Source organism: Muntiacus reevesi, chromosome 2 (genome assembly GCF_963930625.1).
Source record: "Muntiacus reevesi chromosome 2, mMunRee1.1, whole genome shotgun sequence".
Lineage (NCBI taxonomy): Eukaryota > Metazoa > Chordata > Mammalia > Artiodactyla > Cervidae > Muntiacus > Muntiacus reevesi.
The window spans coordinates 273,815,541-273,829,999 of record NC_089250.1 but is presented as its reverse complement, the minus strand read 5'-3'; the positions used below and the strand labels follow the sequence as shown (position 1 = coordinate 273,829,999).

The 14,459-nt window shown below is 44.4% G+C and overlaps 1 protein-coding gene across 2 annotated transcripts; it reads left to right on the top strand.

The window, feature by feature from the left end:
• Nucleotides 1–1,053: 1,053 nt before the first annotated feature.
• LOC136161700 (zinc finger protein 665-like) lies at nucleotides 1,054–12,248 on the top strand. Of its 2 annotated transcripts, XM_065926725.1 has the most exons (4): nucleotides 1,054–1,207; nucleotides 2,864–2,951; nucleotides 4,438–4,564; nucleotides 9,901–12,248. In XM_065926725.1, exons 2-4 carry the CDS (start codon nucleotides 2,937–2,939, stop codon nucleotides 11,937–11,939), a joined length of 2,181 nt encoding a protein of 726 aa, XP_065782797.1. In that variant the 5' UTR covers nucleotides 1,054–1,207; nucleotides 2,864–2,936; the 3' UTR covers nucleotides 11,940–12,248. The 2 variants fall into 2 exon arrangements, with proteins under 2 accessions (XP_065782797.1, XP_065782798.1); XM_065926726.1 differs by lacking the exon at nucleotides 9,901–12,248 and having other exon boundaries at nucleotides 4,438–6,721.
• Nucleotides 12,249–14,459: the final 2,211 nt, after the last annotated feature.

Here is a 14,459-nt window from a genome sequence, read left to right as displayed (position 1 = left end):
ACATAGAGGGAAGAAACACACAGGAAGAACTGGACTTTTCCCTCCACAGGAAAAAGGACACAAACAGGCTATCTTAGCATAAAATTCAGGTTAACTAAAGTATAAGTCAGAATGACTTGCCTATTTATCAATATGTGAAAAATTCTTTGATCAGTCTTGTTGCTATGAGTCTCTGGAACAGAGCAGAATGCCAAGTAGGCCTCCTGCTAGAATAGAGAATAGAAGCCGAAATGCTGTTCTGTAGGATGTCTGTGTAAAATAGCTACTTCTATGCAGGCAGAGCTTATATTTCACATTCAAGTTTGTATAGAACAACTGTAGACTGCTTAAATTAAATCCAACGGCAGGACATGTTTCTGGATCTAACCACCACCACTTACAGATCCTTCACCGAGATCCCAGACCGCTGAATCGCTTCAGTCTCACAGGACTCGGTACAACCTACCAACTGGCACAAACAAGCTTTTGACTTAAACCGTTTTCAATGTAAGAGGAAAATATCTTCAGTTCAGCTCAGTTCAGTCGCTCAGTCATGTCCGACTCTTTGCGACCCAATGGACTGCAGCACGCCAAGCCTCCGTGTTCATCACCGACTCCTGGAGTTTACCCAAACTCATGTCCATCGTGTCTGTGATGCCATCCAACAATCTCATCCTCTGTCGTCCCCTTCTCCCGGCTTCAATCTTTCCCAGCATCGGGGTCAAATGAGTCAGGTCTTCACATCGGGTGGCCTAAGTATTGGAGTTTCAGCTTCAGCATCAGTCCTTCCAATGAATATTCAGGAGTGATTTCCTTTAGATGGAGAGACTTAATCTCTTAGCAGGGAGCAACGATGCATCAACAGACGGAAGATTCTCAAACGTTTCTAACCCAGAGAGCTACGCCTTCGCAGCGACGCGGCGGGACGCGCAGGCTCCGCCCCTCCCCCGTCTTCTCGCCCGCCCCGCGCGGACCTGGGTCCCACGCCCCTCCCCTCTCCGGCCGCGCTCCGCCCAGGCCCCGCCCCCGCCGCCGTGCCTCCGAGTCCGCGCGTGCGCAGCTGGCAACGGACCCGGAAGCGAAGATCGTGGAGAGAAGGTCATATTGCGGCGCGTTGTTTCTTGTTTTTCGTGTAAATTTGCGCTTCATAGCCGCGCGCCCAACCCTTCCTCAGGGTGTGGGAGTCACTAGGGACCTGAAAATCACCGCACCTACCCCTCCGTGCCGCGTAAGTCCAGACGTCGCCATCACAGGGGGCGTTTCCCTCTGCGTTTCAAATCGCTCTGAGGCTAGTTCGGTGCCTTTGCTTTCTTTTTTCCCCCCTTTGGTTTTTCTACTTCGCTGTATGTTCCTGCTTAAAACCCTTTACTGACCGCGGCCCCCCGCTGACCCGCGTAAAGCCCTCTTCCCCGACGTGGATTCGCTCTCCGCTCCTCCTTCCCTTCCTCGTCCCCCCTAACCTCGCCCTGGAGGCCGCGCCGGCCCCCGCTCCCGGAGAGGCCGCGCGCGTCCTCTCCCCGGTCCTGGGATTCTGGGGAGCCCTCCCGACTCCTGAGACCCCCTTCCTCCCAGCCCCTCTGTCCTCGCGTCTGGCCGGTCCTTCTGCCGTGCAGGCAGGACTTCATAGTGACGTTTCCTCGTCCGCGTGTCGGGGGAGGTGACATGGGTCAGCCGCGTGACACCCAGCTTTCTCCCTGGAAAATGCTGCCTTCCGCTAGGCGGGCATCTTACTCGGTTGACATCCCTGTAAACATGCGGGCAAGGGGGATCAGGAGACGCCGAGACAGAGCGGTTCACAGAGAAGTGGGAAAACTAAGGAGGAAATAAGAATGAGTGAGGACAGATGGCCTAGTAGAGGAGGGGTGAGGGGCCTGTTTCAATGAGTACTTGGTAAGGATGTCAGTGATTTTTTTTAGCAGTTGAAACCTAGTTTAGTCAGTCTAATAGTCCATTGTCTTCCCTTTTATGCGATCTGTTAAAATAGGCATTAAGTGAATGTCCCCTCAGGTCTTTCTCCTCTGTTCTCTGCCTGTGATGCAGAATGGGCTGATTGACCTCAAACCTCCCAACAGAGCCCCTCTATTCGTGATGAGCACATTCTCGCAGAGCTTATTTCCAAGCTAACCGTTTCAGTCTATTCCCAGAAGGGTCAGCTTCTTGGTCTCCATTCCTGGACACCCAAAGTCCTTGGATTTGCAGCTTCTGTGCGTTCCTTTTACAATGCCGATGCCCAGAGATCTCTATGCCTTTCAGCTCTGTTTGTTTATGCCTGCATGGAGGAGAGAAGGATAAATGGAGAAACAGGGGAGGGGAGCCTGTCAAGGTCTGCAGGAGAGTTGTGGGAGCAAGTGTGGGCCTCTGGATGAGCCCAGTGAATTGTGTGTGTGTGTGTGTGTGTGTGTGTCCCAGGCATAGTTGTGGGATCACGGGATGTACGAAACTGTTGGCAAAGGATGTTGCTGTTCTGACTGGAGCATCTGCAAGTGGGTTTATGGATGGTGTGGGCTGCATGAAATGGTGTGGGTGCCATAGCATCTTAGCTAAGGTTTCCTGGGACACACAGATGCTGAAGCTGAGTTGTGCATGCACGGGTTGAATTGAGTAACATGATCTCACCTGTGGAAGAATGAAGGCAGTGGATTTGACAGAGGGAAGTGTATTCCTGTGATGATGTTAGAACAGGTCCTGGACTGAGCCTGTGGGAGCGCTGTGTGCAGGAGGATGGGTGCCTTAGTCCTGGCGGGTGCCTACACGCACCTCTTGTGACAGTGGGCAGCAGAGGACTGTCTGTTCGGTATGGTGAGGTCTTCCCTGTGTGTGTGGTTGTGGTGCAAGAAAGGGGATGTTGATTCTAAGCCTTAAACAGCCTGTTTTAAACTTTCAGGATTGACCTTGAAAGACTTACCTCTGAGGAAGAAATCCAGAGGAGGCCGAAGAGGAAAGAAAAGAGCTCAAGAATGGCTCTTTCTCAGGTGAAGTCATATTCTCAGTTGATTGTTTTGTCAGTCCTTCCAAAATGCCTTGCTTCAGAATTACCAGTCTTCTCTGATGGTTAAGTATGTTCTTGCTCAATAAAAGGCTTTTTTTTTTTCAATTTTTAATTCAAGAACTTTTCAACCCTACTGTTTTAATGTATACCACTAATGGTGGTTTAGTCGCTCAGTCGTGTCCAACTCTTGGACTCTTGCGATCCCCTTGACTAGCCTGCCAGGCTCCTCTGTCTATGGGATTCTCTAGGCAAAACTACTGGAGTGGGTAACCATTTCCTTCTCCAGGGGATCTTCCCAACCCAGGGATCAAACCCGGGTCTCCTGCATTGCAGGCAGATTCTTTAGCAACTGAGCTATGAGGGAAGCCCCTGTATACCACTAATATCCTTTCCAATTTTGGATCAATATTTTATTAGTGGAAAAAACAAACCCTGGCTTTTGTTAATAGTTACTTATCTGGATTTAAATGGATAAAATTATATTTGTGTTTTGAGTTATACGTATTTTGCAGAGATTGAAGTATTATATATTTGTTCATGCTTGTACTGGTTCTTTGCTAACCTACTGTAGAATAATGTTGACAAACTAAATTATGTAAGATTAGAACATTTTCCTTGTCCCAGAGATGCTGAACTACATTAAGTAAAAATGATAATTTAAAAACTTACCCAAAATATGCTGAAATAGCTACTCTCATTTTAGTGAATTGGATATTTACATGTGTGTGTACATGCATGCATGTGCAAGTTCATGACTTTTATAAAAGACATCATCAAAAAAAAAAAGACATCATCATTTTATAGTAATTTTTCACTTTTTAGCAATTGAGATTATATCTTAATTTTTTTACACTGTCACATTAATAATTTAAATAGGAGTAAAATTGGAAACATTATGTGTGGATGTGTACACACATTATGCATTTGCACATGTTCACCTTGTACTCGTTTCAACTTTCTCAGGGAACCCTCTATGTTAATACATGTAGTAAATGTCAATACACGTAAAGTATTAAGAGTGATGCTTAGCACATAGGAAGTATTCAAACATTTTTCATCATTTCTTTTGTTATCCTCATCTCAATATTAAGATCCCAATCTTTTTGTAAAGCTACTGTGGACTTTTTCGTCCCAGGACACCACTCACTAGCTCATCTGCATATTGAATCCCACTCAGTGTGTACAACAGAATATCTGACTCTCCTGTGTAGCCAACCTGTGTTTCATTTTTGCTTGTATATTTCATCTATCGTCCACAGAAATCAGTCATCCACACTGATTTGGAGGATATATTCTCTTACAGAAGCAAAGAAATTAAAATACAAGGCACATAACTTGCTCAAAATGCCTGTTCTGGAATCTGTCAAAAGCCATTCTCCAACCCAGTTGACCCTCTCTCTTCTTCTCATTTTGTGTGAAGATAAGAACTCTCCTCGTAGTCCGTCAGTGAGATATATTTTTCATTTCAGGGACATTTGACCTTCAAGGATGTGGCCGTCGAATTCTCTCAGGAGGAGTGGGAATGCCTAGACCCTGCTCAGAGGGCCCTGTACAGGGATGTGATGCTGGAGACCTACAGGAACCTGCTCTCTGTGGGTGAGGATCACTTTCCTCTAGAAGTTGGGATCTGCCCTGGGGTATTTCTGCATTTTGCCTCTGTGCCTCTTGGGAGCCTCTGTTTTACTTAACTGAGCTCAAAGCCTTGACTCAGACATGCAGAGCTTCATGATTGGCATCAGGAGTTTAACCGTTTCTTCAGAAATCTGCTCATTTCATGATACACTAGGAGTTGTTCCAGAGCTTAAATATTTACAAAGTCCAATGGCAAACTTGTGAAATACTGAATTCCCTGTTTTCTCCCCCTCTGCTTTTGATTCAGTAGTTCTAGGAAGAGAGCTCCAGACCTGCATATTACACTGTTCCCTCTGCATTCAGAAGGAGGCAGTAGGTGAACATGTGAAGTATTTTCCCAGACCCCACCTTGTAATGTCCTCACTCCTCAGCTGAGCGAGGAGCTGGGAGTTCTCTTCTTTTCTTCTAAATTATTTATTTTTGGCTGCACTGGGTCTTCACCGCTTTGCTCGGGCTTTCTCTAGTTGTCGCGAGCAGGGCCTACTCTTCATTGTGCTGTGCAGGTTTCTCATTGAAATGGCTTCTCTCTCTCTTTCTCCCCCCTTAAGGGGAAGTTTATTTCCCAGTCAGAAAAGGGGAAGCAAGGACAGGACCCTGTGCATTCTAGGCCCGAGCCTCACTGACAAAGGGTGGGGTCAGGTGGGGTGCGGGCAGAGGGGGCAGCTCCAGCGGTGCAAGCTTGGTCCCATGGTTGTCCTGGGTGGTCCAGGGAGGGCCCCCTGGGGATGGCGGCACCGAGCCTGGGCAGAGGCAGCAGGCCAGCAGGCCCAGAGGATGGCATACATGGAGGCAATAAATACTGACAGGCCAGGCATAGGACTCCAGGCCGGCAGGCCAGGAGGGAGAGGTGAGGCTCGGCCACTGACTTTATCTGCCGAGAGCTCTCTCTCGAGGACTATGGGCTCTAGGCACTGCCCACTGGGACAGAGACGCCAGAGGCGTGAGGACACCCAGCCTCCCAGATGGGAAGGAGGCCGCTTTGAGTCTTGGCAGTTTGGCTTTCCCAAGCCCCCAGAGCCATCCCTGCGGCCTGGGCAGACTGGGGGCCAGCACATCCCCAGAAAGAAATGGCTTCTCTTATTGCAAAGCACAGGCTCTAGGGCAAGTGGGCTTCAGCAGTGGCGGCTCATGGGCTCTGGATCTCAGGTTCGATAGTTGTGGCACAAGGGCACAGTTGTTCCAAGGAATGTAGGAGCTTCCTGAACCTGGGATTGAACCTGTGTCCCCTGCATCAGCAGGCAGATTCTTATCCACTGCACCACCTAGGGAAGGCTGTTCTTTTCTTTTTATAAGTACGAATTTCTGTTTCTGAAATTTATCTCTGTTTAGAGCAAGGGAAAGAACTCTAGATTCTAGAGAATGAAGTGAAAATAGGAAAAAAAAAAAAAAGTAAACAAATGGGAATGTATCAAAAGTGCCAACACAGGTCAGAAGGGCAGTGAGGAAACTGCACCATTAATAGTGTTTGGGAAACTCTCCCCAAGTGGGAGATGTCTATGGGAAAACTATTTCTTGTAAATTTTCAGAGAAAAATTTTCTCCTCCCTGACTTGTTCTGTCCTGCAATATGTAAAGTTTATCTTTTCACACTCCAGTTGTGCTACAACAGCTCCCACACAGACCAAGGCAGTGTTTATTACCATCTACACCCCATCATCTGGCTCCTGAGAATTCTTTGCTTCCTTGACTCAGGAGAATGGGATAGTCCTTTCCTGTTGGTCTCCCTTTCTTGATTCCATCAGCTGCATTGGCAGGTGGGTTCTTTTACCACTGGTGCCAGAATTGCTCCTAGTATCCTCTTATAATCCTTTTGATTTCTGTAGAATCAGTTGTGATCAGCTGTAATATTCCCTCTTTCATTTCCGACTTTAGTTATTTGAGTCTTCTGATTTTTTTCTTAATCTTGCTGAGTGTAAATTTTGTCTTTCTTTTCAAAGAACCAACTTTGAACTTTGTGCTGGTAGTTTTTTTATTCTCTAATTCCTTTAATCTTTTTCTTCCTTCTCTGTTTTGTTCTTCTAAGATCTTTTTTCCCCAATCTTTTCTTCCTTTCTCTCTCTCTTTCTTGTTTTTTATAAATTTGTTATTCACATGGTCAACCAGGATCTCTTTTGTGCATTCCTTTGTATTTTCCTTCTTCCCAGATTTATTGACATGTAATCCACATAACATGTGTTATGTGGACACAAACCATAGCATGAGTTCTGATGGCTCAACTGGTAAAGAATCCACCTGCAATGCAGGAGACCCCGGTTCGATTCCTGGATTGGAAAGATCCGCTGGAGAAGGGATAGGCTATCCACTCCAGTATTCTTGGGCTTCGCTTGTGGCTCACCTGGTAAACAAGCCGCCTGTAATGCGGGAGACCTGGGTTTGATCCCTGGGTTGGGAAGATCCCCTGGAGAAGGGAAAGGCTACCCACTCCAGTATTCTGGCCTGGAGAATTCCACAGTCCATGGTGTGGCAAAGAGTCGTGACTTTCACTTCACTTCAATCCATGTAACATGGTATAAATGTAAAGTGTACAGAGTGATGATGTGATATACATATAATACTAAATAATTACCAGAGCACACTTAACACATCCATCAATTCACATAATTACAATTTGTGTGTGTGTGGGTGGCTGTGGGTGTGTGGTGAGAACATCATTTAATGTCTGTCTAGTTTGACTATATAAGACAGTATTGTTAACAGTAGTCACCATGCTGTATATTAGATCTCCTGAACATATTCACCTTATAACTGAAACTGCCAATCCCCTGCCCCTGCAATCACTCTTCTACTCCCTTTTTCTAATCATTTGGCTTTTGTTTTTAAGATTCCATATATATATGAAATAAGTGAGGTCATAATGTATTTGTATTTCTCTCCTGATTTATTTCACTTAGCATAATGCCCTGAAGGTCTGTCTGTGTTGGTACAGATTGCAGGATTTACTTTTTTTTTTTTTTGCTGAATAATGTTCCATTGTATGTGTAACATTTTAAAATTTCTTTACACACTGTTGGACACTTAGCTTTTTTTCATGTCTTGGCTATTGTAAATAATGCTGCAACAACAGAGCAGTGCAAATATCTCTCTGAGAGAGTGCTTTCATTTCCTTTCAGTGTATACCCAGAAGTGAGATTGCTATATCTTATGGTAGTCCTTTTTTTTTTTTTTAATATTTTGAGGATTCTACATACTCTTTTTCCATGGTGGCTGCACCAGTTTACATTCCCACCAACATTGCACTGGGTTGCCTTTTCTCCATATCTTCATCTCCACTCTCTATCTCTTGACTTTTTCATGATAGCCATTCTGCTAGATGTGAGGTGTTATGTCACTATGGTTTTGCTTTGCATTTCCTCCTGAGGGCAGCTCTGGGTATTGGGAGGCTTTGAGTTCAGTCTCAGACCCTGCCAGTTCTTTTCTTCCAAGGTCAGTATTCTAGTTACCCTTGTACAATTCTATGGAAGCCCAGGTGGCACAGTGATTAAAAAAAAAAGTTCACCTGCCAATGCAGGAGAGATGCGGGTTCAATCCCTGGGTTGGGAAAATCCCCTGGAGAAGGAAAATGGTAACCCACTCCACTATTTATTTTTTCTGGGAAATCCCATGGACAGAGGAGACTGGCGGGCTACAGTCTGTGGGGGTTGCAAAGAGTTGGCCACAACTGAGCACACATGCACACATGTTCATCCACTGAACAACTTTCTCCCGACAGAACCTAAATCAGTACATACAGGACTGATGACTCAAAAACCAGCTCCAGGAGCGATAGCCAAGTCTCACTGTTAGAGCTCTTATTCTCTCCCATGAATTCTTTCTTACTCAGCTCCTGGTAGTCAATGCAGTATTTTATAATGGGCACTGCCTGAATAGCCAGTTGTGCTCAGGAACTCCTGTTCTCTGATCTGTAGGTGCAGGTTCAGACCGCCTTCTCTCCCCTGCTGTGTACACTGGTGTCAGGTACAGAGGTCCTGTGAGTCTGCTGTCCATAGTTTTAACACAGTGGTCGGAGGGCGCCCGGGCTTCAGAACTGCAACTTCCGGGCTCTAGAGCTAGGGCTCAGTTGTCTGTGGTGCACGGGCTTAGCTGCTCCACGACAGGTGGGATCTTCCCTGGGGTCAGACTGGTGTCCCTTGTATTGTGGGTGGGTTCTTAACCACTGCACCACCAGGGAAGCTCCTGTTTATGTTTTTATTTTCCAGCATGTTCTCAACAGTGTTGTCTCTGACCTTCGTTAATAAATTCTAAAAAAAAAAAAAAAATTCTCAAAGCATGTGAAATGTATCACATATGATTTGGGGCCAGTGAACAGGGTAACTAAAGGGCAGTGCATAGACAGGGAATTTCTCTATTAGTTGACTGTGCTATAGCTGCAGTCATGAAATCATAATTGTGACTTCTGACTTCTTTTTCCAGTTCTTTCTTATAATATTATGTATTTTCCTGACATGATAGTTCATAAGTCAGTGATTTCTACATAACTCCCAGCTCTCATATCGTGTGCTCCTTCTAGAATATAAGTTCTTTCTTTATTCTTAAGGGGAAATGTCTAGAGTTCCACAGAGCAAAAATTTTCTGTAATATGGTGACTTATTATCTATGCTGACTTTATCATGGTTTACTGGAATAATTTTCAATTTATATTGTGATTTATAGATGATCTTTCAGCATGTATTATGCAATATATCTGACATACACCACCTCTTAATGTTGTAAAATGCTTTCTCTCAATGGTTACATGTGGATATATAATGTGTATTAAGATAAATATTTTGTTTTCTTATAAATTGTTTTATATTCTCAGTTCTATAGTGGTTTTGCAATTCTAAACTGCAAGTTATTTAGATTATTTATTAGATAAGCTTGTTTTGGATTATTTAGCATTACAATACATTGACTATTCTTTAGTACTTATTTATGTATAGTAATTATGCATAAAATATGTATAATAGTTTTTTTTCCTCAGTTTTGAGACAGCAATATGTTTACTGCCAAAAGGTCTGTGATCTTTGAGGTCATAGTGGAAAATTCCCTTTCTATGAGAGCTAACGTAAGTTTGCACAATGTGAGTGATTTTGTCATTGAGTGACTAGACTACCATAAAATTAACTTGAATTACATGTGATTATTCTTTAATAAAAGATCCTATTTCTTTAGTTGTGTCTGAAAACTTGAAGGTCACGGTTGAGAAGTTTTATAACTGTCCAGGATTGGTAATGCCTTTGGTGTAATATCACATTTTCAACATGAAACATTTATTTATCATCTGTAATTAATAGGATACCTATGGTTCTTTATATCTTGTAGCTGTCTCTCATATACATGTGATCAAGAAATTAAAACCAAAAGCAAACAGTGATACAGGAGTATTCCAGACAGTGATGTTGGGAAGATATGAAAGTCATGAAATCAGAGATTTTTACTTCACGGAAATCCAGGAAAACATGCACGTCTTTGAGTGTCAGTGGACAAATGAAGGAAATGACAAAGGAATGCCTATAAACAATAATGAAAATTTCACTGATGGAAAAAATCAACATGGTAGAAGGGATCCAGGAAACAAACCTATTGAAAATAAGCTTGCATTAAGCTTTCAGGATGAATGGTGTATATTTAAAAGTGAAGAGAAAATTAATGAATTTAATCAAGCTGACAAGCGTAGCAACAGTAGCACCTCATTTTTACCATTTCAGACAATTTCTCCTATTGTCCAAACCAACATTTCTAATCCATATGGGAATGCTTTTATTAATCCTCCAATACTGACACAAGACCAGAAAGCATACAAGGAAAAACCTTATAAATGTAATGAGTGTGACAAAACCTTTCCTTACAGTTCAAACCTCAGCAGACATCAGCTAATCCATACGGGAGAGAAACCTTATAATTGTGATGTATGTGGTAAGGTGTTTAGTCGAAATTCACACCTTGCGTGTCATCAGAGAATTCATACAGGAGAGAAACCTTACAAATGTAAAGAGTGTGGCAAAACCTTTAATCAGTGCTCAAACCTCACTAGACATCAGATGATCCATACGAGAAAGAAAGCCTATGACTGTGATATCTGTGGCAAGGTCTTCAGTCGAAAATCAGTCCTTGTAAGTCATCAGACAGTGCACTTTGGAGAGAAATCTTACAAATGTAATGAATGTGGCAAAGCCTTTAGGAAGCGTTCCAGCCTTACTCAGCATAAGAGAATCCATACAGGAGAGAAACCTTACAGATGTAATGAGTGTGGGAAGGCCTTTAGGAAGCATTCAAATCTTACTCAACATAAGGTAGTGCATACTCGGGAGAAACCTTACAGATGTAACGAGTGTGGCAAAGCATTTAGTGTGCACTCAGCCCTAAGAAACCATCAGATAATCCATACAGGAGAGAAACCATACAAATGTGATGTCTGTGACAAGGTCTTCAGTCGAAATTCAATCCTTGCAAGTCATCAGAGGCTGCACACTGGGGAGAAACCTTATAAGTGTAAAGAATGTGGTAAGTCATTTATTCAACGTTCACTCCTTTGGATTCATGAGAAAATCCATACTGGTGAGAAACCTTACAAATGTAATGAATGTGGCAAAGCCTTTCCTGTGCGGTCAATCCTTACTCAACATATGAGAATCCATACTGGGGAGAAACCTTATGTATGTACTGAGTGTGGCAAAGCCTTTACAAAACATTCTAATCTTACTCAACATAAGACCATCCACACTGGAGAGAAACCTTACAAATGTGATGAGTGTGGCAAAGCTTTTACCCAAGTTTCAAGTCTTAGTAGGCATCAGAGAACGCACACTGGAAAGAAACCGAGTAAGTGCAATGTGTGTGGTAAACCTTTGACCCAACATTCGCAGCTTTGGGATCTTGAGAGAACTCATACTGGAGAGAAACCTTACAACTATGATGTGTGCTGTAGGGCATTGGTCCAACATTCACAACTTTGCAGTCATGAGAAAACTCTCACGGGAGAACTCAAATGCAGTTTATGTGGCAAGGCTTTTATCCAGCATTCAAGTCTTGTGGCACATCAAAGAATTCATACAGGAGAAAGACCTTATAAATGTAATAAATGTGATAAGGCTTTTACCCAAAATTCACAACTTTGGCGTCATGAGAGAACTCATATTGGCGAGAAGTCTTATCAATGTAACGAGTGTGGCAAAGCCTTTACAGATGGTTCACATCTCAATCGACATAAGATCATTCATACTGGCGAGAAACCTTACAAATGTCATGAGTGTGGCAGAGCTTTTACTCAGTTTACAAACCTGGGTAGGCATCAAAAAATACATACTGAAAAGAAACATTATAAACCTAATCTATGTGGCAGTGTTTTTATTAAAAGGTGAAGTTTTGGGCATCATTGAAAAATTAATAATAGAAATCTTACAAATATAATGATTGAGATAAAATGTATGTAGGTAGTCAGACGTTAAAATCAAGAGACTCCCTCAAGGAGAGAAATCATTTAAAACATACGTATGTGGCAAAGCCTGTAACTGTGCCTAACATTGATTTGGTGCCAGAATGTACATCTTTGAGAGAAACCACACAAATAAAATTTTGGCAAAGGTTACCCAAAGTTTAAGCCTTCTGGAATGTTAACAAAATTCTCACTAGAAAGAAACTGTATAAATATGCCTGTGATCAGCTTTGTCAAAAATATATACCTTTGTGGTTCTGCTCAGTCGCTCAGCTGTGTCCAAGTATTTGCAAGCCCATGGACTGTAGACCGCAAGGCTCTTTTGGATTCCTCAGGCAAGAATACTGGAGTGGGTTGCCATACCCTCTCTCTAGGGGAAGTTCCCAACCTAGGGATTAAAATCCAGGTCTCCTGCATTGCAGGCCGATTCTTTACCATCCGAGCCACCAGGGAAGCCCTTTAAAGATGGTAGAGTGCAAAAAAGGTTTGGGTGGTGGTGGTGGTGGTGGTGGTGGTGGTGGGTGTGTCAGAGGAGGAAGAATGCCATGCCATCCTGACACAGAGTGTAGTTGGCATAAAAGCACAATTTCAGGATGGTAGAGTGCAAAAAAGGTTTGGGTGTGTGTGTGTGTGTGTGTGTGTCAGAGGAGGAAGAATGCCATGCCGTCCTGACACAGACTGTAGTTGGCATAAAAGCACAATTTCAGGATCACCAAACAGCCAGGGGTGGGTTCAGGCTATTCACAGTCAATACTGAGGAGAGCACACAGGCCCTGAGGCAGGCGGTTGGGGCAGTTAGAAGAGATCTCTTCCTTTGCTCCAGGAGCTCAATGGAGAAGAAACAGGGTCTTTGGAAAAAAAAGATGGGAGAGGCAGAGGTGGACTTTTGAGGAGCTCCACAGGAAAGGTGTGGAGCAGACACACAGGGAATGAGGGAGCAGCCAGGAATCTGAAGCGAGACCAGTTAGTTCGGGGGTGTGTTTTTCTCCAGCTGCGATGAGCCACACGGGGACAAGGCAGAGCTGGTGTGATGGGGGCGTCAGGAGAGCAGTGGGTGTCGGGGAGAATCCACGTCCACGCACCAGGCCTTCGCTTTGGGGCATTTGACTTGCATGACTGTAAGTAATAGAGAACGGTGTGTGCCTCCGTTATTTAAAAATAACCTGGATGAGGTGGTTGAGTGTATTCCATTGGCTTTCCATTTTATTCTTGATGCAGACAAGCCTGGAGTGTAGCTTACTTACACCATACATGGTCAGCAAGTTAATAAGAACACAAAATGAAACTAGTACACTCTCTGGTATGGCCTTCACTTCAGGGGGTTGATGTGTGCAGGGGTCCTCTGCCCTGGAAGAGTGGCCAGGAACAGCAGAGGAGGGCAGAGGCAGGGTCCTCCACCCGGACAGTGCTCCTCATCCCCACCACGTGCAAAGGGCGAGTGTAAGTTCAACTGGGACCGCAGGGAGCTTATCCAGGGGGTACCTGCTTGAAGCTGAGTAGACCCACTTCGGAAATAAAGAGCCTAGAATCAGGAGGAAAAAGGAGAAGCCTCCTGGCTACCTAGACCCTTCCATGGAGAAAAATTCTGAAACAAAATGCTGTTCTGTACCGTTTAGTATTATATCGTCCGTTCTACCCATTGAGAGTTTTGTATTTCATATTCTAATTTGAAACAGATACACAGATAACTCCAGTTCTTTAAATTGCTTAAATTAATTCTGATTGCAGGCAGTGTTTCTGGATCCAACTACCGCAGCACAGCTACTCCTCACTGAGATCCCAGTTTTCTCAGCTCACGACCAACTGTCGGTCAACCGCTGGCAAAAATATCTTTTGACTTGAACTGTTTTCAACTTGTTAAAAAGAAATTTCCAAAATAAGTGGCCCACACAACTGTAAGCGTCTAATTTAAAACTTGTTAAGAGACAGTAACTTAAGCTAAGCAGGAAGCCATCCTATCATAAGATACAAAGACCCTCAAGCATGTCTAAACCTGGAAAAGGTAAACTTGGGAGGGAATCTTAAGGGACGCGCACACCACAGCTCTACCCGGCAGCTCTACCCGGCTCTCGCCCCTCCCTCTCAGTCAGAGCGCAAGCCCGAGTTCCTCACGCCCCGCCCCTTGCTGGTCGTGGTCTGCTCAGGCCCCGCCCACAGTCCTTATGCGCACGCGCAGTTTCTTCTAAGCGGGACGCTGATAGTGCAGAGCACAGGTCGCGCTGCGCAGCAAGGGTTAACACTTTTCTAGCTTGGACCTGCGCCTCACAGTCCTCTTTCCAGAGAGACGGCTAAAATTAGCAATTTCAAGCTACGGGGAGGCACCTCCCGTCCCCAGCCGCTCGGCAGTTCTCGAGCAAAATGGGGCTCCCTCCTCGCCCCGCCCCTCGCCGGTAGCGCTCCGCTCAGGCTCCGCGCCGAAGCCGCACCGGTAGCACCGCCCACGCAG